Genomic DNA, 27,962 nt, shown 5'->3' with positions numbered 1-27,962 from the left:
ATATAAAAGCATCATCTCTAACTTCAGATTCTTTCTTTTATATCAAGTATTTTGTAGGTGACAGAAAATGAAACAATCAAAGGCAGACACACCAGTGAAAAAGTTTTTTTAATTTTTTTTTTTTAAGTCCTCTCCTTTTTAAATACTGTTAAAATGACTGGATTGCTGTGTGCAGGGGAAAATGGGTATGAGGTGTTTTTAACAAATATCCTCGTACATCATAAATGTGAAGTAAATAGAAACTGAAACAAGTTTTTGTTTAGTTTGGGGGTCAGTTGTCTTCATCTCTGAAATCTTTAAGGTGCGAGTTTCTTGTGGTCAATTAAAAACAAGAAGAATCTTCAGTTGTCTAGTTTAAAAAAAAATATTGAGCACAGATTGGGGGTGAGGAAGGTCTTCCACAGTTGGGAGTTGGCCATAGAAACCTCAGCTCCAATGAAGAAATGTTTAAAAATTCCTTCAGGAAGAGTGAGGTAGGGGATCATTAAAATAAGTGAGTAAACGGGGGTGGGCTCTGCTGCCACTTCTGCGGGGAAGAAACATGCCAGTGTCTGTTCCTGAAGGTTTTTCTTACAGCAACACCCTTTTCATGCGTCTCTCGCTTCTGCTCTCAAGTACAGCAGTGACACGGTCTGCGCAGCTGAAGTTCTTGCTGTGAAAAAGACATTTGTCACAAGAAGAGTGGAACGGGGATGTTTTCAGTCTCTTTATTAACTGATGTCTTAAATGAGGAATTAGTGTTGCACAGTAATGAATCGGAATTTGCTCTTTCTTAAAACTTTCTAAATGCAGTAAGTGAAAGATGGTGGCTTGAGGGTGTTTGTTTAGGGGGGAGATTGCTCTTTTTCTGTCTATTTTTTTTAAAGCTGAAGGGGTAGAGTAAGGCACGCCGTCTCATCGAGTCTGCTGCTCTGCGCTCCTCTTCACGTTAGCAAAGTATTCTTAAAGGGGGAAAATTAATTTCCTTCTGGAGCGGGAAATAGTAGCTCATTTCTCTTGGAGCAAATCTTATTAACTCTTAATTTCTCAGGTTTTACTCTTGCATAGAAGGAATGTTGGCACTACGTCTCCCAAAGCCCAGCAGCAGAGGTCCCACAGTGCTGCCGGGGGCGTGGTGTCCCAGGGCCGCAGCCGCCAGGTGGAATGACAATGCTCTTTAAGCTTGACAAGCTTGGCTTTTTTCCTCTTTGCTTCTCTGATCGCCTCTTTTCGGTATCCATCATTGGAGAAGCGTTGGCTTTGACAGAAGAATATAACTGCATTTTAAATGAGATTTTCCTCTTTGAGTGCCTGCTGTCTATGAAACTCCCTTCGCTTAATGAAATACTCTGTAGCTGGTTAAAAATGTAGTGGAATCGTTTGTTGTAGAATTGCCAAGGTTGGAAGGGACCTTCCAGATCATCCAGTCCAGCCATCAACCTAACACTGACAAAAACCATCGCTAAACCATATCTCTAAGCACTGTGTCTACCCGTCTTTTAAATACCTCCAGGGATGGTGCCTCAACCACTTCCCTGGGCAGCCTGTTCCAATGCTTAATAACCCTTTCAGTGTAAAAATTTTTCCTAATACCCAATCTAAACCTCCCCTGGTGCAACTTGAGGCCGTTTCCTCTTGTCCTGTCACCTGTTACTTGGGAGAAGAGACCAGTCCCCACCTCGCTACAACCTCCAGGCAAATGCTGATCTTCTCTAAACCATACTTTGACATTTACAAAATAGTGGGGAATAATTCAAGGTTAAGTGTGCTGCTCTTGACTGTGCCAGGCCTATTTCAAATTAACCTTTTTCCTTTACACTTCATGGGAGTTACTTGTTCCATCTTGTGTTCAAATGGTCTCTGCCCAAAAAGTTGCTTTTAACTGGTAATGTGCTTCTACCAGCTTTGGCTGAAGATCTGTAGATGGTGCCATGATAGTTAACTATCGGATACTTTGTTGATTGTGGTGCAAATTACAGGTGCTTATCACTGTCAGGTCACCCTTCTATCAGGTGCAAACCAGCCTGACTTGTCTGTCCTGTTCCCCTGGAATTTCATCACCTCTGCCCATGTCCCAGTTTTTGGAATTAAGAATTTCATTGGTAAGAATTTATCAAAGGGTGAAACCTGCTCTAGTACCAGAACTACTGTCTAACCTGTTAGTAAACGCTCTGCTCCTAAACAAAGGGGAACTGTAGTTGTTTTGAGTAAATTAGGTAATTAGGCTATATATTTTTTTCCTTTCAGACTGTGCCTTCAAGGCCTTCATCTCGTGCGTGGTCTAATCTGAACCCAAAAATCAGGAGATGCCTCAGTTTTTAATAGTAAAAGTTTCTAGAGATATGAAGTTTGGATATGCTTTTGTGAATGTGTTCGATATTTCACAAATAGACTTTTCATACCTTCTTCCTTTGCGTATGTTTTGTAATACATCAGCGCGTATGTGGCAGAACAGCATCAGATTGATTGATTTTCATTTTTTCTTTAGAAGATAGTTGTATCTCAAAAGAACACTGGATATTAGAGCAGCTGTGATTGTCCACTTTACAGACACTTCAAACTGGGAAATCACTACCACATAAATTTCTCATGTTGCTCCACTGTCAGGAAACACAAGAATAATCTTAAATTAACGTTACGCAATTAATGTGTGTCTGAAGCCTTACATTTAGTCTGTTATATGCAACCTTTTGAAGTCTGTTACAGCAACAAAACGCTTAAGTTCAGCAAAGCCATTACCATAAACACTATTTTTCATGATTATGATGTAACAAGTCAGTCATCTGCAGTTTCTGTTGGGTTTGGTTTTTTTTTTAGTATGCAGGGTAAGGAGTAGAGATGACGTGGGTCTGTCGGTGACCTAAAGGACAGCTCATCTTTATTCTTTAGGAGATGCACATAGGAGCTTTGTAGATCAGCGGGGTCCTCCCTGGTGAGGCACTGGAAGGGGAGCGTTATTTCAGCCAGGAACCTGGACTCGCTCATGTTTGAACATGCTGCTGAACACCCCAAAAGTGCCCTCGCTCTGCCTTGAAGGTGTTACTTGATTTTTCTCAGCAGCATTTCCCTCTTCTGTCTTCATGTTTGTTCCTTCTGTCCCCGCTGACACTTTGTGGGTATTTCTCTGTGCTCTTTCAGTACATTACTGTTAAAGATTCGTAGTCTCTTTCAAATTTCTCCTTTTAGTTGGTCCAACATATCTGGGTACCAGCTAAGAGTTGATAAATGGCTTTAAAGGAAGAAGGGGGGGAAAAAATAAGGTTGAAGTCGAAAGTAACACTTGAATTTTTAATATTAGTATTTAAACCAAATTATTTTTGCCTTCTTTAATCATTATAGTGGAAGTGTTCCTCTCCTACCCATGCTCTGCCTTCCCCCCTGCGCCCCCCTTGTCCCCAGGTGTTGAAAAGCAGTAAATGCTATGTAATGGTTCGGCATCAGGGGCTCAGAGCTGTCAGATTTGGACAGCAAATGACTCGTGCAGCCGTACTGGAAAAAAAAGCAATTTTGCCAATACAAAACTCATTCATTTCTCCAACCCTTTGGTGAGCGCAGAGGAAGATGGTTTCTCTCTCCCATTGATGTATTTATTTCTCCCCCCCCCCGCCCAAGATGTAGTCCAAGAAAGAGGAGGGAGCCGACACACCAGCTTGAAGCTGCCCAAAATGGGAAGCCTTCTCCTCCCTACTTCTGCCCATGTGCTGTTTACTTTGTGCTGCCCCCAGAGGTTTCTAGAGCTTTTCGGAGCCACTTCACCTCATTTAAATAGACCTCTCTTCGAAAAAAACCAAATGAAGCAAAACCAAACCCCCACCAAAACCAGAAAAAAAGAAGCCTGGATTGATTTCTTCTGTCTTAATAAGTAAAAGCAGCTCCAAAACTGTTTAAGAAGCAGCAGGAGGCCGGAGAAGGGAATAAAGGGCTGCATAGTTGGGAAGAATGCTTGGCAGGGAGGAAAGGGGTAGGAAGCTCCGCAGTTTTGGCAGCAGCAAGGGCAAATTGGTTATATTAAGTGGGTTCAGCAGCCTGTGGTGACAACTTAGTTGCCTTTGAAAAATTAACTCAAACCTCTGTACAAATATATTCTTCAGAAGTAATCATATATCAATTCTGCTGTCTGTAGCTTCGTACAGAGACAGATCTGAGAAACCAGATTTAAATTCCTTTAATGATATTTAAACATTAAAATATACAGGAGAACTTGAACTGTGTGCAAGAAAATATTTGACTTTTTAAAAAAAATCTCTGAAAATATTGCATGACCAATGGGCCATCTTTAATTTTGGTTATTTTAAACATATGAACCCTTATAAATATTAGAATATACAGTGTAGACTTTTCTGATGTATTCATAGATGTGTTTTTTTCTAAGATTATTTAATTTTCTGATTTGTTCTATGCAAGAAAATCATCAAAATGTCATTTGTCGTCTTTTTGTTTCCTGATTTGATGTCAGTCTTTTCCAAGCCTGGAAATCATCATCTCGCACTGGCAACTACCGTCTTGATAAATATATAAAAAGTCTATAATATACAAGGCATGAGGAAGCTGGCGATGCTGGTATATCTGTATTTTCATCTGAACTTTCTGGAAGCACTAAGGGTCATGTTTCAGCTTCAACAGTAGAAGCAAAAGGTTAAGCTTTTATGGATGTTCTTAATGTAAAAAAAATAAATAAATGTATCGCATCAGTAGGTCCACTCTTTTTGACAGCATCTCCTATTTGTGATTCTTTCAGGAGACCACGTGAGCATGGCTCTTGTCTGCAGCCCATCCTTGGGTTTCTTCAGCATCCAGTGCATTAGAGGCTTTTAGAGAGGCTTTTAATATCCATCCTTGCGCCCTTTGCCCATACCTTTCTGAACTTGTTGCTACCACCTGCCTCCGCAGTCTGCTGTCTGCTACCTCCTGTTCAGAAAAGATCTTTTGACTGAAACTGATAGGGGATTATTTTAGGGTTCAGTTTATCCATCACTGCGGATTTTGTAAACATTGATTGAATTCTCCGCTGAAATCTCAGCTTTTTTTTTAGGTTCTGGTCACGTGGCTGCTGCTCTGCTCTGTAATCATTTTAGTTGGACTTTCTGGACAGTACTCAAGATGTGGTGGAAATTCCATTGACTTTTCTACTCTGCTGGACCTTGGCGTTCTCTTCTGCGTCTTGGGGTTTTCTGCTGGCAAGGGATGGTATGATGCTGAAGATACTTGACACCCACCCATGGTGTTTACTATGCCCTGACAGAACCTCTTCCGATTTACAGTGATCCCGAAGAACCCCATTTCAGGCTAAAATGAACAACGCAGTGAACTACTGCATCCTTCAGTTGGAATACTTCATATTTTATCCCTTTGTGTCATTTTCCAGTACCTAAAGGGGTCCTACAAGAAAGATGGGGAGGGACTCTATCAGGGAGTGGAGCAATAGGACAAGGGGGAACGGTTTTAAACTGAAGGAGGGGAGATTTAGGTGAGATATCAGGAAGAAATTCTTTGCTGTGAGGGTGGTGAGACGCTGGCCCAGGTTGCCCAGAGAAGCTGTGGCTGCCCCATCCCTGGAGGTGTTCAAGGCCAGGCTGGATGGGGCTTGGAGCAGCCTGGTCTGGTGGGAGGTGTCCCTGCCCAGGGCAGGGGGTTGGAACTGGGTGATCTTTAAGGTCCCTTCCAACCCAAACCAGTCTGTGATTCTATGATTCTATTCCATTATTTTTCCTAAAGCCAGCCACTGTACCAGTTTGTGTAGGGGTTTGTGTGACATTCGGTGCCTCCGACCTGTGAAATACTGCTGCGGGGAAAAAACTGTAGTGTGGAGGGTGTGTTACCACAACTGCGGTAGTATTCTGGTTTTGTGCAGAAACGTGTGTGTTTTCATACATGTTAAAGCACATGTACTCCTTGTTGAAAGAGCTCGTTTTTCCATTTTCTCTTTAGCTTCTAAGAAGTACTTACTTTAAAATAAATTTAAAAATAAATTTAAACACATTAAGAGCACAGATTGCAAATATATAAAAACACTTTGCTTCCTGAAGCTCATGTGCAAAGGTGTTTTAATTACTGAATCCTTCTGTAAGAGAATGTGTTTTCAGGCCAAGTAAAACTTAACATTTAAATAAACTACACATGTTTAAGTAGAACACACGCACCCCAACGAATCTTTCTGTATGTTCTAATAGGGACTGAAGGAAGATTGGATTGACAGCTCTGGGTGTATTGTTGGCTTGCGGAGGTGTCTTGTTTGTCTAATATCAACTTAAATTATTACCGCCTGCTGTTTCTGCAAATGGTCGGATAGTTGTACGCAAATTGTGGATTTCATCACTATGGTGTGGTGGTGAGTTGATTTGTTGTTTCCAGGGAGATGATTTAATAGAATAAAAATACACTAAAAAGTAACATTTAATCTTTAGAAGTCTTCTTAATGCCTACCCATGATCAAATGTAGTATAAAAAGATGCAATAAATTCTTGTGGAGGTAGTGAAACCTGCTTACTTGATTTCTCCAGGTCTGCCCTAGTTTCTTGACCATGACGACGTTACAGCAGTCATCCCTTGTGTCCTTTGGTACCCTGGCATGATGAGGGACAGCACACACTGGTGGTTTTGTACCTATGCAAGTGCTGGTAGATCCTTCATCACGTTTGTGCTCATTAGGCAGCTGACGGGCTGTCAAAAAATATGTGAGGACTGAATTTTACTACTGACTTTTTTTTTTTCCCCGAAAATGTGCAGCAATTGAATTACCTGATATTTCTGACCCCATACCAAGTTGTTTGAAATTAGGTAACTGGCAGTAACTAATAAACTTCTGTATTTGTTGGGGTGGGATGAGATGGACTAGGTGAAACCACACAAACTGATTTAATGGAACAGGCTGAAGCTGGTTGTGGCAAGGGCCGAGTTGTATTTATGGCCCACCCATCGCAAAGCACGGCAGAGTTTTGATGCCCCCTATCATGAGAGGGCAGAGGAGAGAAGAAAACAGTGCCACACGTACTACGATCAGTTCTTCTTGAGATGTTCCTGCATGACTTCTTCCACAATGTGAAGTGACAAACCCAATGAAGCTTAATTATAACAAAACTCGTTTTGCTGTAGGGGAATTGAACCCATCTCTTCTGGGTTCCAATTGATTTTTCTGCCACAGACCAATATCTTATCCTTTGAAGTATTAAGTTTCTCTTTCAGAGAACGGTGTTGAATGAAGCCCTGAAGTGAATGTATTTCGGCTGGGTAATACCTGGTTTAAGAACAGCTTTTTTTCCCCCCTTGTTTAAAAACTTAAGGAAATAGCAACTCATTGGAAATAGAATGGTCCAGTTGCAGCTGTTACAGTTCAACGCAGAACTCTTAGCCTTTTTGATGGCTTGTCTCATGCAAATCTAAATCTTTTACTGATCCTGACATACATACTAGAGATGGTTATAGGAAAAAAAAGTGGTTATTCTAAAATCAGTTGTTGGGTAAGCGTTTGTCTGTTTTCTGTCCCCATTTACTGGATATTGAGGAAACCCCCATTTGAACTCCCTTTATGTCTTTAGCAAATTGCCTAAGTGACGGAATTAATGAATTCCTTATTTCTCAGTACAATGCAAAGGGTGAACCTCAGGAGCTCTAGTATATTAAACATGCTGCTTTAATCAGACTAAACTCAAGGAAGGTTCAGTAGCTCTATATTAGTAGATTGGAGGTTAAGGATTAAAAAACGCTTTTGACGAGGGCCAAGGGTGTTTTTTGGATGATTCGGGTCTTCAGAGCTTTGCAGCGTTGGTGCGTCTCGTCAAAGACTTAATGGAGCATTCACTGGAAAAACCCAGTGCAATGAGTAGCAAAAACTTCATGGGTATTAAAAAGAAGAAAGACAGTGGATGCCCCTCCCGGTAGATGTGCAGTGCACAGCGCAGCAGTCTCTGCTTTTGTGGGGACAGGGACTATGTCCAAGGGAGAATTCCAGCTGCAGTGAGATGGTGAGTTGAAAGGGCAGAGGTCCTGGGTTTCGATTCAGCCCTACACAGCGTGTCAAGAGGATACACTTAGGATGAAAGCAGTGGTAGAGAATCCATAAATCTTATTCTGCCACAAAGCAATATGGAATCATTGGAATTAGCTCCAGAAGTCTGGAGAAGGCCCTGATGTACTGCTTTGAGTGGATTAAGTGTTCTAAATTGCCTTTTTAAGGCTATATCAAGTTTTGTTGATGTTTTTTGTGTTTGTTTTTTTTTTAAATAAAATTATCGAAATGGGCCATACAGTGTATATCTATCTGCTCCTAGCTTGACTTCACCAGAGGACTGAGGCTTAGTAGTCACCATAGCGTAGAGGCTTGGACTTGTGCCAGTTTCATGATTGTGTCGGTACGTGTATGCTGGAGACCACCAACTGGTTTCTCACCAGGTAGCATGCCTTTGCCTTGACTGTTAAATCAAATGCCAAATTGGAGAAGGTAGTGCTTCTGTTAATTAAGCTAATTCTGCTTACTCTTCTGTCTTTGGGTGCAGTAGATGGAGACTTTAGGAGAAATGGATGTCTAGCTCAAGAATGATGTGGCTGGTGTTTAGGTCCTCAAACACGGCTGGAGTCTTGAGGTGCCAAGAGCTCCGATTCCTAAGGGGATCCAAGGGAATATCACGACTTATTCTGCTCTTCGGGATCTCATGTGAGGATGCATGGTACATGCCCAGTTCCAACAACCGCAACTATGGAAATCACTGATTTTTTTTATTATTATTATTTATTTATTTATTTATTTATTTAGTATGTGTGGAGATACTCAGAAGCATAATCTCAAAAAGTTTGTGATTAGGAGAATTATTATGGTCATCCTACTTTGAACTTCCACTTGGTCATTTGAATAAGAATCACTTTAGTCTTTATTTCTACCTGTATAGAGGCTGTAATTACTGGCTTTGGAAAACACTTGAGCCAGAACAGGCTCAAATAAAACTTTTTACAGGTCGTTGAATTTAGTAGTAGGCCATTGTCGTGCAGCACAATGACGTGTGACCGCTGTTGTCATGCTCTGTTCCTCTTGGGCACTTCGGTGCCTTTTCATCCCATGCCTGCTTCTGGTTTTCGTGAAAAACAGGGATAACACAAACACGGCTGAAACTGTATTAAAGGGGATCAAAAATTAAAAGCCTATGAAGTTGAATGTTTTGAAATACAGGGCTGGGATGATACAGGCATTCAGTAATGTAAAACTAGGGAAGGCAGGTTTAGGGTCAAATAGTAGCCAAACCCAAATGTGTTGAGCTGTGATAGTGCGTGGCCAGAACACCTTACTACTTTCCTTAGCTGCCGCTAGTTTCAGGCACTTCTGGTGTTTAATTTAAGACCCATACTTGCATTATCACTAATTCTAATTAGTTTTTACTATTCTGGAAAGACAATAAACTCTCACTGCTTCTGTTTACTTCTGAGGCTGTTCAGGAAAGAGCTTGTGCTGTGTAGAGCCTTCAGAGAGCAAAAAAAGAAGAACTGAATTCACGCAGCTTACTTCACGCTCTTGTTCTGGTGTTCGTAGGTAGGGCTGCTGCCAACCAGTGGTGCAATTTCAAAATAAAAAGACTTTTATTTTAACCTTTATTTTAAAAATGCAGAATTCTTATTTGCTCACTTCTGTGGTGCCTTTTTAAAGAAAACCGCACTACGGTAATTCTCTGCAGCTTCCTAGAGAAATTCCAAAGATCAGCAACAGAAGATGGAAGGGGAGGGTGGTGTTTACTTGGATTTCAGCGGTGCCAAGGTTCAGAATGCTAGTGAGAAATGAAGTAAGTATCTTAGCTGGGTACCTTGTTCTAATTTAAGCATGTACAGACATCGATTTCCTTGTATTCCCCACACAACTGATGTTTCCTCATTATTAAATTTTTTAACGTTAAAAATAGAAATTGGTGCCAACTCCAGAGGGAATTGCTGGTAGCGCAGATTACGCAATATTACAATAAATTGGGTTAAACTGAACGTTTAAGGTATGTCAGGACTTATTCCTGTGGGGTTCTTAGTGTGAAGGATGGGGACCGTTTTGAATATCTCGGGATGGCCAGAGTGCAAGATGTCTTGGTAAATTTAAATTCCTGCTTGGCAGTACAAATAGTTCAGCTGATTTTCAGTGCTCTGAAACTTTTTGCTCTCTCTCTCTCCATCCCAAGGTGCGGAGCTACCCAGGTAACAGGCTGCTGCTTCTGCAGCACTGAGCAAAGAGGACTTACAAGTCCTTAAAACACCCTGCATCAGTAGCAGCTGTACATGGAACGTGCCCTTGTTCCCATTAGTTTAGGTGATGTATGTATTTATTAATTGATTTTTGCTGAGATATACTTGCCTTGTGTTTAACAGGCCCAAGGTTGTCGTATTGCTTTGGTTCATATGGCTCTTGTAGTTCACTCTTCCTACAAAATCCTCCTTCATGCTCCTCTGAATGCTTAATCTCCTAAAACATTGATATAATTGAAATAAATTTTCCCATCTTGGCAACTTGCATTCCTAAACTAGTTTTGACTTTGGTCTGTGTTATCCTTTCATGTGGATTTTTCTGGTGTGTTTCTAAAATACTTAACTCTGCAAAGAAAGAAAAACTATGTATTTCTGCCATGAAATTTATTGAGACATAGAGTTAGTAACTGTTTAGGCAATATTTCCTTGGGGAAAAAGTAGTCAGAGAAATTACCAGTACCAGGCTGTTTTTCCATTTCATGTGGATATAGTGAAATATTCAATGTGTTAATTTAGACTAAAATAGATACTAAGAACTAAATTTTTAAATTGTTTTAATGTGGCTGATCCGGCTGCTTTATACTTTGACCTGGGGGCCTTGATAAATGCTTTTGACTGCAAATAATGTGCTTAAAAATACATACGTATCTGGAGGAATGGGGAAAGAGCAGCGACCAGGAGGGGGTCAGAGAGGAGGCAACAGGAGAAATAAATGCATTCTTGGCTGTCGTTGTAGCAAGTATGACCAAGAAGAGTGAATATAGCTGAAGGGTGTGTAAGGTGGAACAAAAGATTATCGCTTTTTTCTTTTGCTTTTGAACATCAGCATTAGCTAAAAGAAAGAGAACAAGAAAAATAAACTCAGGAGGAGATAAACAGGGACTTTCCAATGTGATTTATAGAAATAGCTGAAACTATTGACACTTTTTGAAGGCAAAAGTGATGATCTCTTTCTATGTTTGTCCCTAATTTGAAATCACAAACCTAATGGTTTTCTTGATGTTAGACGTTTAAGGTTGTAGACTTAAGGATGAAAAAAGATGTTAGGAACAGGTAAACACAAAACCCCCGTGTTGCACACCAAGTGTGCACACTGATGCTTTCCTGTGGCGCGTATGCCTTCTGGGGGGGGTGTGCTTTGACCACTTTGCTTTTCTGTAGAAGAAACATGTCTTTTAAGTGCTGCTAAAAAGGATTTTAGCAAGTCATGCATTTTATGTCCAACAGCAAGCATTGGGACCAGATTTTATGATAAATATGTGTGTGTGTGTGTGTATACATATATATATATATGTATGTATCAGGAGACAACATACCAAAAGTCATCAATGTGCTGACTCTTAACACAGACTTATGAAAATGCAAGCTTTGTCATGGGGTACCTAGTTAAAATTGTACATAACATCCTTACTTTCTGTGAGGATGAGATAGACAAGCTAATATTTGCAAGGTGAGCTACAGCAGGATTTAATGTAAACTGTGAAAAAGGATTGAGCTTGAAATTCATGAGACGTTTAATGTCTGATGGGAGATGCATTATGGATAATTCTAAGGAATTTAGAGTGTGGAAGAAATTCTTAATCACAAAATCGCTGAGGTTGGAAGGGACCTGGGGAGCTGGTTTGGTGCAACTCCCTTGCTCAGAGTAGGTTGTTCAGGGCTGTGTCTGGTTGTGTTTTGAATATCTTCATGGATGGAGACTCCACAACCTCTCTGGGTAACCTCTTGCAGTGCTTACCCACCTGTGCAAAAGCTTTCTCTTAAGTAGGAATTCCTGTTTGTCACTTTGTGCCCATTACCTCGTGTCCTCACTGGGCATCGCTGAGAACGGTCTGGCTCGGTCTTCACTGGTATTTATACACATTGGTGAGATCCCTCTGATCCTTCCCTTATCCAGATCAAACCATCCCATCTCTCTTAGCCTCTCCTTGTACGACAGATGCTCATATCCCCAAATTACCTTTGTGGTCATTGGTCTGTCTCCATTATGTCCATGTCTGTCTTGTACTGGACCCAGTGCTCCCGATGCCCCTCACCAGTGCAGAGTAAAGGGAAGGATCATCGACCTGCTGGCAAGGCCTAACGGCCCAGGAGGCTGGTTCTTTGCTGCAAGGGCATGTTGCTGGCTCACGGTTGGCTTGCTGTCCACCAAGATCTCCAGGTCCTTCTCTGCAAAGCTGCTTTCCAGCCAGTCACTCTGGTAAAGCAGCATTGTTTATTGAGGGTGCAAGTAACCTAAAGGCTCTTATTTCTTTTAAAATACTTTAAAATATTGAAGTTAAGTCTTTTTACACCAGGATCCAAAGGAAGAAATGAACTCTGATTTATTTTTTTTTTACTGTGTTCTTATATTTTTTTTTATAGATTTATATAAATCTATAAATTTTTATACGTTTGAATTGAGATGTGCCAAGGTATTTTGTGGAAATGCAACCTAGAAGGGGCACTATTTCATTGATGGCGATGCTGTCAATCCTGAGATAGGGATCGGAATATGGAGATCGGGCAACGTTCTAAAACTTCATCATACCTACGAAGGACAATATGAAGTCACAGTGTCAAGAATTACAGCTTGATTCCTTGTCACGTGGACTTGTTAAACACTGTGGTGTTGGCCATCTGCCAATGATAGATTATCCAACTGCTAACATTGAAGACATTGGTGTTGAAAAGATTTCCCTTATGAGAATACTTTTTTTTCTATCAGTTGACTAATCAATTTTTAGTTAATGAATTTAAATTATTTTTTTTAATTTTTTTTGACTTTCATTAGTGGAAATGATTTAGTTTCTAAGTGCTAGGCGCTGGTAGGGAAATGGGACTTTGACTGTTTGTACTGGAAGTCGTAATACTGACTTTGTTCCTGATGTAGTTGGCAAATACAGGTCATATGCAGCGCTCGTAAGATGTGTTGGTAGGAGTCACATTGAGTAGCAAATGACTTGGAAACAGAATTCTAGAAGGATTCAATTAGTTATCTCATCGTTTTGTGGGTTTTTTTGAGAAATTAAAACAACTTTTATTAAAGTTTCCTAATGTAAATGGTACCTGAAGTGAAAATGGCAGATATTCAAAACTGACTTGTGTAAAGGCAGAAAGGAGCACAGGAAAGGTCAATGGTGCTTTCTTGTAATTCACTTGAGAAGCTGTGAAGCGCAGTGGTGTTGGTCTTGGTTTGGTTTTTGGTTTTTTTCTGAAAAACTTTTATCTTTTAATCTCATTTAACTGTTTCCTGTATGCTTTCCTAAACTTCAGCTACTCCACTACAGTAGAGCAAATCATCTGAACGATAACACACACCATAGTTTGGTAACAACTGCGTCATCTTAACAGAGCTGCTGAATATCAGGAGGCCCCAAGCTTAGAATAAATCTTTCCAGTACTGAGAAATGTGAGTGGTTTTTGTAAAGCGTGAGCATTTGGAGAACAATAGCCTGTATTCTTGGAAGCACAAAGGGTTAGCTGGCACACAACTTTGTGGACAAACAAGTTTGACCAGACTTGATTTTACATCATTAGTCTTCAGGGACAGGGATCAGGTTGCTCAAAGTCCCGTTCAACCTGGCCTTGAACACCTCCAGGGATGGGGCAGCCACAGCTTCTCTGGGCAGCCTGGGCCAGGGGCTCACCACCCTCGGAATAAAACATTTCTTCCTTCTATCTAGTCTAAATCTACCTTCTTTTAGTTGACTGTAGCTTGTTTGGGCTCCGTGCTACTTGCCTGTTTAATACAAAGAGAACTAAAGCCGCTGTTCTAAACTGGGATCTGTAATGGCAGGATTATAAACCAGTCTGGTTTTAATTTAGAAGAACCCAAGTAGGCACCCAGGTCTTGTAATTTAAGCGTTCTTTGTATCTTGAAACAACCAAGCAAGTCTTGTAAAATAGTTATTGAACTATCCTTGCGTGGAGAGCAGCTACGTTTTACAAAGTTTTGGCCCAGAGCAGAGTTTTATGGTCACATTATAAACTCAAACCCAGGAGCTGGTATTAATGGGAATGTTAATATGCCCATAACCAGAGATATGGCATGGGTTTCTATAACTTGAGCTATCAAGTTTATTGCTCTTTTGGTACCTCATAAAGAAAGCCTTGGGATTTTTTTGAAGAAGTTGTAAAAAACTCAAAAATGATCAAAACCCAAAGGAAAACTGCTTTTCTGACTTTGCACAGGAGGTTGTTTTACCTTTAAAAACCTCTGTTCTGTAAAACCTTCTGCAAACTGACAGTACCCTGTACCCAGTACAGTCAGTCCCATGTTTAATTCCACATTTTCCTCAGTGTGATGAATATGAAAAAAACTGTAATAGCGTTTTGCCTGTCCATTGAAATCACGCTGCCTGAGAGCACTTCTGTGGGTAGGGACTGATGTCTCTCGTTGCTTTCTGTTTGCTGCTCCCGAGGGACGTAGATTGTCCATATTAAGCCTGTGGCCAGACATCTTCTAAATGCTTGCTTTGGTATTTTCCTGTAGCTTTTCTCCCTGTTCTTTTTTTTGCCAAATAAAACCTGATGAGTGTGTATGTTAAATGGATGGAATACAGCAAATTAATATTAAAGCAGGCTTTCTTTTAGTTCTCCTTTACTAAAAAAATTACTTATTTCATAGAATCACAGACTGGTTTGAGTTGGAAGGGACCTTAAAGATCACCCAGTTCCACCCCCCTGCCCTGGGCAGGGACACCTCCCACCAGCCCAGGCTGCTCCAAGCCCCATCCAGCCTGGCCTTGGACACCTCCAGGGATGGGGCAGCCACAGCTTCTCTGGGCAACCTTTTCCTTGGTTTCTAGCAAGTTTTCCTGCTGTTTGTGTACGTAAGCTTGAACTAAAGCTTAGCATTTTTACTAGTGACTTTGAGGTGCGGTAGGTTGTTCTGAAGGGCTACAGTGTGATGCAGAAGCTGAACTTGAAAACTGCCATTTCCCTCCGAGCAGTTGCACTACTTGAAGGCCTTTGTCTGCACAGATTCGACCTGATGAAACTCCCCACCCTGCGTCCATTTTGAGTTTCACCACGGCTATTTTAACCTTCCCGGAAAGGAGGCCTGGAGTTTAGGAGCATGTACGGTCATGTCGTCTGCCACAGGGGAGACTTTTATAGCTGCTTCAACTTTCAAGTCAAGTTTTCCATGAAAACAGCTCACAAGTGATGAGTATAGGTCAAGAGGAATGTTGCTGAGGGTTTCTCTGCGTTTTCAGGTCTGTATCTGTTGGTGTAGGGTGGACAGGAGGAAAGGTTTTAACATGGGCATAAGGTTGGCTTTATACGTTTGTATTGATTGCCAGAAAAGAGAACAATGGAGCAAGGTACAAAGGCTATAATGGTTTCTAGAATTTTCAGATGGGGATATGAAACTGAGCTCCACTTGGAAGGTGGGGGAGGTCCCTCAAGGGTCAGGCACTGGGGGAATGTTTGGGAGAAACATCTCCTTGGCCTGCTCTTACCATCTTCCCTGAGGGCAGGGCATTAGAGGCCTTTTGTCTGACCCAGGACCGCCAATTTTAATGATGAATTCAACCATTTATTCAGGAGGTAAAGACATACTGCACAGATGGGCTGTTTGGTTCCTCTTTATCTTGTGGGCCTGGATTATGTAGATGCTTAAGATCCTTGTGTTAGACTTCAAGTCCTGTTTTAGCCTCTAGCAAATGTTGTTATCTGCAGCCTGGAGATTTCAAGCCTTGATATTCCCGGCTCTGGATTCCTGTTAGCTGAGCTCATGCTGTGGTTTGACATTACCGGTGAACTGGTGTGATGGGAGGCTGCTGCTGGAGGGGAGACCTTCCCGCACTGCCCCTCACCACCGGCTGCTTCTACTTGTCTTCCTCTGTGCATGTCTGACATGGCGAACTACTTCGGGCAGATGTGGTATAAAACTGAGCCAACCCTGAAAACCAAATCACCTTCTTCTCTTTTTTCCTCATAGCTTCCTGAACTGGTTGTCAGGGAGGATGGCAGAGCACCATGGCGGTGGCAGGTTGAGGTCGGCAGAGCACCGTGGTGGGTGGCAGGTTGAGGTTGGTAGAGCACAGTGGCGGGTTGAGGTATAAGACGGCCTGTAAATTCCGTGATGAGGGGCAGAAGGCCCTCCAAACCTTCAATGGAATGCCTCAAACACTTGCAAGGAAATAAATAATGCAGACCTGACGTTCAAAGAACTGATAAGGCTAACACTTCAGGCACCTGAAAGCGTGGGAGGACTGACTGCCTTGTGAAGACAGGATAGTTCTGCTGCTGGTGTGGTGAGCTTGCTAGTTCTCAGTTCTCAAGGCCATTGTGTCCGATAAGTGACTTTTACTTCATTATCTGTGAAATGCATATGAAAGCGCACACCCTGCGTATGCTAATGAAGATTATAGAGCTCATGCTAAACATGTATGACTGTGGCACTCGTCTCTCCACCCAAATCATGCTACACCTCACCTGGGAGAAGGGAGAAACCTGAGACGACGCAGTCCTTGGCAAGGGGGGTGGACCGTGCTAATTCAGCAAACATAAAAGGGGAAAATAAGTGCCCCTACAGAGAGGAAACAAAGAAGATGATCATGCCTGGGAAGATTTTTCCCAAGAAAGAATACTGTACCTGGGAAGATTTTTCCAAGAAAGATGATGATTATGCCTGGGAAGGTTCCCTGAAAAAGATGCTGGAACCAGAACTGGTGATCTCTTTTTCTCCGTCTTTTCCTTTCTCTATCCCTCAGTTTCTCTTTTCTCTTACAGTTGTTAAGTAACGGTTAGAGTTGTTAAGTAGCGCTTGCCATAAGTCGTGTATCTGTTGTTAAGTAACACAATGCATACCTCACCGTTTGCCTAATTTGGTATATACCTAACCAATTATTGTGGACTTAAGACTGTACTAACCATTTTGGGAAACTAATAAATGTTTGTATATGGACCTTGGGATTATCTCACCTTAGTCCGCACCGTTGGGGATTTGTGAATCTGAAGTCACTTACCGCCGCTGTTCCCTGAGAGTGGAAGGTGACATGAGATCAGCAGAGCGCCGTGGCAGGTTGTGGTTGGCAGAGCACCATGGCGAGTGGCAGGTTGAGGTGGGCAAAGCACGGTGGCGGTTGGCAGGTCGGTGGCTGAAGCTCTGTTCCGGGACAGGCAGGCGTTACAGGAGCTCAGCTGGAAGCATGGGTCTCTCTTCTGCCTCGCAGGGAAGCAGACGAAGGCTCAGGCGTTCAGTAGCAGTGCTGCTTACAGCAGTTTCACTCTCCTCCAGCCTCTTTGCGCAGGCCAGCTTTACTACCAGAAAGGCATTCTATGCCAAAAAGATCAAGTTTATTTTATTTTTAACGTCTCCAGATTTCCAAAACCGTCTCCCTGCTGGCTGCTTGCTGTGAGGAGGAGGTACAGAAATCTCGGTGCACTTGTCCAAGCCCTGGAGCAAAGCCCTGCAGTTCTTTGCTCTTTCCAGCCAGCAGACTGGAATGATGCTGGAGACTGTGTCAGGCGAGGGAGGAGGTATTGTTTGCTCTTTTTCTCTGGTACTGCGCTGATTTCTCAGACACCATCTGCTTGTGGCTGATTAATTTGCAGCAGTAGCCAAGAGGCAATTTTTTTCTGTTTTTTTTGAGAGGCAGGCTCATACCATGGTCCTTTGGCCACCAGCCTTGGAAATCACTTGGAAGTTGGGCTAGTCGGTGATAAAACTCAACCACTTATTTAGTAGTTGATGAGAGGAGGGACAGTGGTGTTCCTAACGGTTCCTTGGCAAATAACGAATTTAGCTCTGGGTGGTTTTGAGTCACACTAGTTCCCAAAACAGCAAAAAAACGAGTGATGTGACAATGTCTGAGCCTTAAATGGGAGAGCCTGGTGCTGGTGTGCAGCTTCATAGTGGAGAACCTCCAGTTGGGTGACTGGGGGCTGTCAGGGTTTCCCTGTGCTGATCTTTAGAGGGCTATTGCAAGACCAGACTCGGCGGATTGTGGGGATGGGAGCTCCTGTTAAAACTGGAAGGCTCTATTCCAGCTTGAAGGCTTTGGCAGGGGCCTGTGTTAAATCATTGAGGAACTAGAGGAAGAAGTCTTGCCAAAGGTACCACTTCTGTTAATGATTGTGTTGTTTAAATTTGGATCACTTGCTCTGCGGGGCTTCCAGTTCCTCTGGTCGTCGTCTGGGTAGGTTTTTTATGTTTGTAGGTGTATAACTATTTTAGGAGGGGACTCCAAAAAAGGCAACTAAATGTCCCTTAAAAATGGGTCTTTATGGATTTCTGGTAAGTGCTTTGCATGAATCAGTGTACGATTCAGATATAACTAACATTAATTTATTTTTTGTTTCTCTTTCCTAGAATATGACAGATACCTAGCATCTAGCAAAACCATGGCAGCAGCTTACCTTGATCCAAACTTGAATCATACACCAAGTTCGAGTGCAAAGACGCACCTCAGTACTGGGATGGAGCGTTCCCCAGGGGCCATGGAACGAGTCTTAAAGGTTTTTCACTACTTTGAAAATAGCAGTGAACCGACAACGTGGGCCAGCATTATCCGGCATGGAGATGCTACTGATGTCCGAGTAAGTCTGGCTTTAGCATTCTTATGCCATCTTTAGGTTAAGTGTTAACTTCGTGTTCAAAAAATGGGAGGTAAAAGTCTGGAAGCAAACACACACAGAAGTTTTGCAGTTTATTTTAGAAGGATCTTTACCTGTTGTATATTGTAAGTAATTTCCGAAAAAGCTTTAAGTGGTGCCACCTCCCCTTGAGAACAAAAACCACCGATTTATGATTGTGTATTATCTTAAAGACATGAGAACTCTTCCCATTTTTGCAGAACAGAAACTTGAAATTTAGAACAGTGGTTATCAATCTGGATACCACTACCGATGCATGTCACTTGGCTTTTACCACTTCATACTCCCCCAGAGCCTGTGTGACGCCTCGTGGCAGGGGTGGTGACATTAAATGACACTTTTCATGTTTAAAAAAATTAAAAATAACATGTTTAAATTTAAGATGTGTATATTTACCTGCTGAAAATACTAAAATGTAACGTGTACGTGACTTTTTTATAAAAAAAAAAAAAAAAGTTGTTTGAAAACTCATTCCTCCCCAGTATGAGGAAACTGAGCTGAAGAATCCTTTCTCCCCCCAGTAAGTCCCTTTGTCCCCCCTGCCACCCTGGTAGTCACCTGCTGCCTGTATTTGTACAATGTGGTCCTTCAGTGAGTCTATGCAGAAAGAATCAGAAGTTGGGATTTTTTTTAAAGAATAACTTTTAAGTATCTGTAATCTTAGAGGTATGTGGAGATGTATGTGCGCATGAAAAAACAGTGGTTATTCTGAAGCAACTACTCTCTAATGCTGAGACCTTTACTTACCGTTTGCTACACTTAACTCTTTCAATTTTTGAGGTGTTGCGGTATTTGAACTGCAACAAAGCTCAATTTAACATGTCAAATGCTTTTGGAACTTTGTGGTTTGCTTGTTTTTTGATTCTCCTTCTGGAGCAGAATCTTGCCTGGTGGTAGGTGGTGTGCGGGGTTGTTTTCTTCTGTGAGGTTCTTAGTGTAGAAGCAGGTTCCCATCTGCTCATTCCTTCCAACGTTTGTATTCTCGTTTGTATTCTCTGCACGATACTTCAGATTCCACCACAGCGTGATTCCAATCTGCTGAAGGGAGAGAGTCGTCAGGGTTAAGGAGACCTGTTGTCTCCTCCTGCCCACTATTAAGTTTGCAAATGAAAACCAAGTAAAAAAGACTAAAGAGTTTTCTCTTCCTTTCCTCCTGTTTGTTTTCTCGCATGGCTGTGTGTGATAAGACCTAACAGCATTCCTAAGTGGAGTAGATCTTGTGACAGTGGTCATAGAACTCTGAAATTCAAGGGTTTTCATTGGTGATGAACAGAAAAATCTGTCTCTTGTCAATTTAATAAGCTCACATCTGTGTTCAGGGATAACTTGGTGAAGGGACAGATTAGAGGTGCAACAATCGGAATCATTATCATCAATGGCATACGTGTATTTTACCAGGAATAGGGTTTGTTCTGGGTGCCACTTGAAACATCTTTGCTCCCTGGCTGAAGTATAGCAGTTTGATATCTATCTAACATGATTAATTTGTTTCATAAAGTGTGTTACTTGGTACAAGGGAAGAAAAATTATGTCTCAGAATGTTTTTAACCTTGCAAGCCTCTATTGTGGACGGATGTCTAGGATTCTTTATATGGTACTTAAAATCGAGGTTATCTTTCCAAAGAAGTATGTAGAAACTTGAGAAAACAAAAGCAGAGATTACATCTTGGGTTTCTCCAGCTCAGAAATACCTGTGGTTATGGGCTTTAAGGATCCAAAACTTACAGGGACTGTAAGAAATTCAGTGCTGAGTTCAGTTTGCAGAGTTACATATCCTTATTTTAAGCAGAAATGTGTCATTTTTAATAAAAGCGGGATCAAAAGAACAGGCAAGTAGCAGTTATTTGAGGCTTGCCTTAATTTTTAGTTTTCTTATATCCACACTTAATTGGATATTTTTGTAAAAGTAATGGGATTTTTGTATTGTTCTCCTTTCTTAATAAAGAAGACTGCGATGGGTTGCTGTTAAACTTTGTTCTTTTAACAAATGTAGTTCTTGTTTTATTTTGTGAAACTGGGACAATGACTGTTGAATGTGCAGGTACTCCGTAGTGAAGTTCTAGCACTGGTGTATTACAATATCCTGACATTTATTTTAGAAACCATAAACAGTTGTTGAGTACAAGTCTGCATTCCATTGGAATGACTGCTGTTTGACCAAGCCGAATAATTTAGGATTAAAATAGCCTTTAAGGTTTTTACGCCTTAGTTTTAACCGCCCCCTCCCCTTTTATGGGGGAGATGGTGTGCAATAGAGCTTCCATTTCTTCTGAATTACAAACTGAGGAGGAGCCTGGTGCTGGGTTTGGCTTTTGACTTCTTTCCAAGGCGCTCTTTAAGAATATTCAGAGGTGGATGTCTTTGAGACAGCTCTGCAATTAAAAGGAAAAGAAAAAAAGGTTTTTCAAGACAACTCCCTGGTTAGCACAGCTTCTGGAACGGTAGCCGAGGAACCTTTCCAGTATTGGAAGGAAGACAGACTTGGTCTGAAATCTCCAGAAGAGCCAATTTAAGGTATTTCTGCTGGTAAAGTGGAGGACTTTGTGGAATGTACTAATACCAAGGGAAAGTAAGCATGGAATTTTCTTTCCTGATTTGTGATTTCTAACATCATCTGTTTGTAACAAAGTCAAGTTTGCTTTTCTCAATGGAAAGGACGCGTTTGACAAGAAGTGAGGAAAGGCCCTTTTCCCTAAAAAAAAAATAAAATAATCTTATGTGACTTCCTAAGAGGGGAAGCAGTGCTTTAGCTGTGTATGTACATTGTACACAAATCCTCGATCATGAGAGGAAACTCTTTTCATTAAAAACCTCATTGTTAAGCTCAGATGAACAGGAATTACCTTTCTGTAAAAGCCTCTTAAGTGTCTAGACTAAAAGTATGGTTTCCTTGCTATTTGACTTGAAATACCTGCAACCCTGACAGCAGTGTGCCTATATGTAGGCTTTGCTTTGAGGAGAACTGCTGGCTGTGGACCTCTGTTTATTCTGGATGGGTTTAGTCCCTCGAAGACAGCTGTTTCCTTTGAGGGATGAGTCTGTGCTCTGCAAAGGATTCAAGCGCAGCTTTTCAATTCTTGGAAATGCTTTCTTGGATTTCAAAGAACTGGCGGTCTCCCTTTACCCCTTTTTTTCCTTGGTGTAATACTGAAGACATGCTTCTCCTCCAAAAGTAAAAAAAAAAAAGGCGGTTTTTATGAATGTGCAAACAGTGGTTTCCTGCGAAATGTGTATGGAGCCACGCGTTTGCCAGAGAAAGAAAGGTTGTTTATCTTGCCTATTTATCTTGGTATGTCTTCAGTTGGATGTGTTGTCTACGTGCATATTCGCAGAGGGATTTCCAGGGCTTTGGGGTTGGAGAGGATGCAGGGCATGCTCTGCCCTGTTCCCAGCCCCAGGTGTGGCATCCGAGTAGGTGGGTGTTGCTGAGATGGAATTTCTTTGGTCTCAAGTGCACCCTGGGAGGAAACACTGCCACCGCGTCTTGATCAGCACTTACAGGTAGATCACCTTTCTGTTTTCAGAAGATGTGGTTGAAGCAGAATTGTAACAACCGTAGTTGATAGAGAAATGAATGCGCTGCATCTAGCGCGCTGAGGGGGTAGGGGAGGCTTGGGTTTTTTTAGAAAAGAGACATTTGGAAACCTTGTGTGAGCCCTCATAGATGGCTTTCGGTGAAGTGCAGTTCTGCTCCGTGGTCTGCATTCCCAATCCAGAGGGGCCTAGCTTGCATCCATTACACCTTCTTCTAAACATCTAGCCCTTAAAGCTTCTCCTTGATTCTTTAATAGTAGTTGTGAGAAGTAAAGATGGCATTATTTATGTGGAAATAAAAACCAGAAATCTCAAACCAGGTTATTGCTAGACATGCATCACACCTTTGTTCCTATAAAGCTTTTTTTTCTTCCAGTTTTGTAAGGCTAGCTGACTGAAACATAAACTGGATAGGGATAGCATTGAAACTTTTATCTGTCAGCTTTGTCCTTATTTCAGGAACTAGGGAGAAGCGTGGTTTGTCTTTGCCAAATACAGATACGGTGTCCTGGGCTCTCTTAGCCTGTTCAGCATTCTGTCTTTTTCTTCCTTTTTTATGCAGTAGCACCCTAAAGTGTTGGCTTCTTTAATGTTAGCGGAATAAGCACTCAAAAAGCTGAAGAAGAAACTAACATCATTAGCTAAGGAGAAGGATATATCTGACTTAATGGACCCGAAAAAGTTTGAAGTCAAGGGGCATGCCTTGGCTGTTGTCCCATCCCTACGGCAGGGGAAAAGACTGGAGCAAGTTCATCAGCTTCCCTACCCACCTGCAGAATCTTATTTTTCACTGATAGAAGGGTTGGAAAACTGTATTCCAGCCAATTGCCTAATTTGAGGTTTTTGGAAGAAGGGCTGAAGCACATTCAGCTGAGACATCACTAAAGCAGTTTATTAAACTGCATTGCTGTGTTAGTATTTGCTCACTCTTTTCCTCTTTGACTCTCCCCTTCTATCCATATCCGATTTTTATCTTCCCAAACCATTTGCAGTTTGCATGTCTTAGTCCATCCTACAGAGTCGGTATTTCATTCATTTTTGGCTTGCTGTTTTTGCAGTATTTCCATTCTTTGCAGGTTTCTCTACGTTAGGCTCCTGAGTGTTTGCAGGTGTTTCTGCGCTACGGATGGTTGCTGTATTTTACCCAGTAATAAAGGAGGTTGAGTGTTTGATTGGAGGTTCAGTTTGTGATGGAGGAATGGAAAGAGTCTCTAGTGCAAAGGTCTGAAACTCAAACGATGTCCTAGTTCGACGAGCATTTCTTCGGGCAGCAGTGCCAGCTTCCTTCTCGCTGTTTTCTCGTGCTGCTGCCTTAGTTGTGCTGGCATAGGTGTTGTGACTGTTTGGCAAACTCGGTCCAAGTTAAAAGGAATGACTACTTTAGTGTCGTTTTTAATCCAGATCGGTTCTGCAATCTTGTTAGCTGACTGACACAATTGAGAAAACTGAGGGAAGAACGCAAATGCTTATGTGAGCACTGCAGTGTTACCACACCACCCAGGAATAGGGTAGTAATGCCTTATTTATGATCATCCCTCATCATCTGCTGCAGCATTCCTGGTTCCCAAACACATCCCAAAAAAGATACTGCCTATCGCTTACCTTGAAAAAAGGGCAAGAGGGTTGTCAGTATAACCTCGGTCACTGAGAAGACTAACTTCTAGCCATTCATTCTCACCTCTGTGCTCCAAGTGTCTTCCCCCTTTTCAATCTTGCCTTATTTCGACCCAATATCTGGACAAAAGGTCACTGTGGCTGGGCTGGAGCAGAGCTGGTGTACACCATACTGGTTCCTATCAACTACCAGGTAGCCAGAAGTTGAACACGATGCTTCCCAACTGCTGAATGGGCCAAGTACACTTTATTGCTTCTTGGTACCTCCTGAACCAAGCAGATAGCTTGAAGACTTAGGGGATTGGGCATGTGGTTGGATGGTTCTGATGTGTCTACTGATACCTGTAAAGGAGAAGGCAGATTTATTATACAGGACGTTTTTTTTATCTACTGGGTTTCTCTTTTAAAATCGATCCTTATGATATTATAGTACAGGGGTAGCAAGTTGGTCACACAGTTCTTTCACATTTGATGGAAAGAGTCTGTGAACATTAGCAGGACTCAAAACTGCCAGGTAAGTATTTTTGGTGTTACAGAACACTTGGTCTTTAGAATGCCTGTTTTACTTGTGCAAAATACTCTTGATGTCCTTGGATGAGAGAGACGTGCAAAATAACATTTTAAAAACAATAACAATAAATAGCCCTTTGACATTTTTCTGGAAACACCTATATCTAAAGATAGCTTCAAGTCATAGAATGATAGAATATCCCAACTTGGAGGGCACCCATCAGGATCATTGAGTCCAACTCCCTGCCCCTCGCAGGACTACCTAAAACTAAACCAAATGACTAGGAGCGTCCTCCAGATGCTCCTTGAACTCTGACAGGCTTGGTGCCATGACCACTTCCTTGGGGAGCCTGTTCCAGTGACCGACCACCCTCTCAGTGAAGAACCTTTTCCTAATGTCCCATCTGAACTTGCCCTGATGCAGCTTCATTCCATTCCCTCATGTCCTGTCACTCGTCACCGGAGAGAGGAGATCAGCACCCACCTCAAGTCAAGAGCAATCCCACATGAGCCATAGAGGACTGGATCCAAGGAAGCTCCTGGACTTTGCAAATGCAACTGCAGACAGGGGATAGTACGTTCTTGTATGTTAAGACTCTGGCAAACTGAACTTATTGTCAACATTTAACGTACTGTAATGTTTATTTCGGAAGCTATACCAGTGTGCAGTAGCATCAGAAGAGTTTGGATTCATCTGAGGAGACTGGGAAGCACAGCAGTATCGGCGCTGTGTTTTTGTGTGCTATTGGCGTGTGCTCGGAGGTCAATGGAATGTGGAATGTCGCGTGAATGTGGGGAAGCACTTTGGATGACTGATCTGTGTATGGGTTAGGTGGGAGAGATGCTGAGGCACTTGGGTGGATTTGTTGCTTGGGTTGATGGTGTCTCTGGGCTTGCACAGTGACAAAATCCTAGGTGCCAGAATAACGTGTTTTCAGGCTATAGTTTTGATATATACTTGTTGGTGGGCTTCCGCAGCTGAGTTCTTCTTCAGCTGGATCAGTTCCCCAGCCTAGTTTAGCATGACGTGTACAAACGTGTTTGCTGGATCAGTGGAGGAGAGAGAAAGTAGCGCCATAATGAGGAAGAGGGATGTGGGCGTTGCTCTTTGAATATCAGACAGTGTCATTGGAGGACAACCTGCATTTTGGTGTTTTGAGGGCATTCTGGAGTTTTCCTTTATGGAAATTGTAAATTAATTGCATCATAGCTTTGTAGTTTACTTTTGTCCAGCTTTTCAGTTAAGCTCCCCGTATAAATCTCTCATCAGGAGTTACAATACTTGATATATAAATAGCATTTGACATATTTGAAGTGCTTCACAAACATTACCACTGTGTCCCTATGTCAGAGCAGCTATTTAAGGACTTTTTCTAGTGCAAGACACTTTCTCCTTCCTACTAAATAGGGAAATTAGGTTTGTAGTCACACTGGGAGTATATTGTTCCAACTTCAATTTATTCATAGTAGCACATCAGCTTTGTTAATTTACAAGCAAGAAATTCATTTTCACTCATTTACAGAAGCACAAGGTATTATTATTGATTCGTACTGGGAGAGCCGAGGGTATGCTGCGCCTCTTGGCCTTTCTCTGGTCTGTCTTGACTTTTCAACAGCCTCCTGGATACACTGTACTGTAAATTTTATTTTTGGATGCATGCTCCTAATTTAGGACAAATATTGATCTTTTTTCAAATTAGCTGTGTTGAATATCTGTTGGGTTTTTAGCCAAATGAGTAAAAATGAGTGCTAGCCTGTTTTCTAGCTATTGAAAAAGCTTTTCTTTTCCTTCCCTTTGGGGTAAAGGGAGGGAAAGGTGACCTGTCACTTCCCTGTTATTGATAGGAAATTCCTCTAAGGGCTCCCCATTCTCTCTTGCTCAGCTGTACTGGCCTTTTTTATGTTTGGGATGCAAATGTTAGCTCTGGAAACCTAATTAAAGTCAATGTGATTACAGTAAACAGCATTCAACTGGCATATGATTGTGTGACTTCCTTGCAGTTGTAGGATATTTATCAGAATGACAATAGACACCTGAAAACTCGTAGAAATTTATATGCATGTAGGTACCGGTGTACACCCAAAGTGTCAGCTCGTCTGGAGGAGGTTTCTGCTGGAGTCAAGCTCTCCTGTGAGTCGTTCTAGAGGTTGTAAGTTTGTAATCAAGGTTGAAACTGTGGTGTTCCTTACCTGTTTTTTTCCACTCAAGAATGCATCTGAGGAGCTTCCTGAGGTAAAAGGCGGGTTGTAGTCAGGCCTGGAGAGATTTCGGATGTCTTTGGCTATGCTTCCAGTTAAAAGATTGTCATGACGTTTCTCAGCAGGATGCCTTAGTCTCTATTGTGCAGTGGTTAAGCAGTTAAATTGTTTGTCTGGAAGCTTCTGATTAAGCATTCTGTTCACTCCGGTGAAGAACATCAGGCGTGTTTCTGGCAAGGCTCCTCACACTGCAACCATGAAAGGCAGAGAAGCTGTCACCCATCCCGGAGTGATGGTGATGGCTTTGTTTGACACTCCCTGTGTCTCCACTTGGTCTGTGGAGGCTGTACGCGTTGTTTACTACCCAATCGGAGTTAAATAAACTGACTTGATTACGGCTGCGGTGCCAGTGCAGCCCTTGGAGATGAATCTTGTTCTGTTTGGCAAGAGCAGCCAGATAAACCGAACCCTGTCCTGCTGCAGGGGAATCCCTGGGCTGTTCATCCCTGGGCTGTTCATCCCTGGGCTGTTCATCCCTGGGCTGTTCATCCCTGGGCTGTTCATCCCTGGGCTGTTCATCCCTGGGCTGTTCATCCCTGGGCTGTTCATCCCTGGGCTGTTCATCCCTGGGCTGTTCATACGCTGCACCTCCCTGCTGCCGAATGAACCGCACTGTTGTGGTGCTGCGTTATGTTGATTGAAGGTGTTCTAAAATTCAGCTTCTCTGGTTTATTAATAAAAGAGAAAATAATCATAGAATCATAGAATGGTTTTGGTTGAAAGGGACCTTAAAGATCTTCTAGTTCCAACACCCCTGCCCTGGGCAGGGACACCTCCCACCAGACCAGGTTACTCAAAGCCCCATCAAGCTTGGTCTCCAGACCTTGGTTCTCCAGAACATCTCCAGGGATGGGGCAGCCCCAGCTTCTCTGGGCAACCTGGGCCAGCGTCTCACCACCCTCAAGAGTGAAAAATTTTTTCCTGATATCTAATCTAAATCTCCCCTCTTTCAGTTTGAAGCCATCACCCCTTGTCCTATCACTACATTCCCTTGTAAAAAGCTCCTCTCCAGCTTCCTTGTAGGCCCCCTTCAGACGCTGAAAGGCTGCTGTAAGGTCTCCCCGGAGCCTTCTCTTCTCCAGGCTGAACAGCCTCAAGTCTCTCGGCCTGTCCTTATAGGCAAATAAGCAAATAGATGTTTTATTTGAGAGGTTTCCCCTGCAGACCAGCCATTTGTGTCTTAATCACCACATTTCCTTATTTCTCTATTTTTTGATTCTGGCTCTGGTTCGTTAGCGCCTGGAATGACCTCTCGGGCATTCCCAAACAAA

At 42.2% G+C, this 27,962-nt stretch overlaps 1 protein-coding gene across 11 annotated transcripts in view; it reads left to right on the top strand.

Annotated features, from left to right (window-relative positions):
- The window catches only part of PTK2 (protein tyrosine kinase 2), a 222,768-nt gene that overhangs the window by 72,852 nt on the left and 121,954 nt on the right, over positions 1 to 27,962 (top strand). For all 11 annotated transcript variants that reach the window (XM_063327608.1, XM_063327605.1, XM_063327606.1 and 8 more), the window contains one exon: positions 18,491 to 18,717. In XM_063327608.1, the coding sequence (XP_063183678.1) occupies positions 18,523 to 18,717 (195 nt within the window). In that variant the 5' untranslated portion in view covers positions 18,491 to 18,522. The remainder of the gene's footprint in view (positions 1 to 18,490; positions 18,718 to 27,962) is intronic.

Source organism: Chroicocephalus ridibundus, chromosome 2, assembly GCF_963924245.1.
Source record: "Chroicocephalus ridibundus chromosome 2, bChrRid1.1, whole genome shotgun sequence".
Lineage (NCBI taxonomy): Eukaryota > Metazoa > Chordata > Aves > Charadriiformes > Laridae > Chroicocephalus > Chroicocephalus ridibundus.
This window is presented reverse-complemented; position numbering and strand designations above follow the sequence as displayed.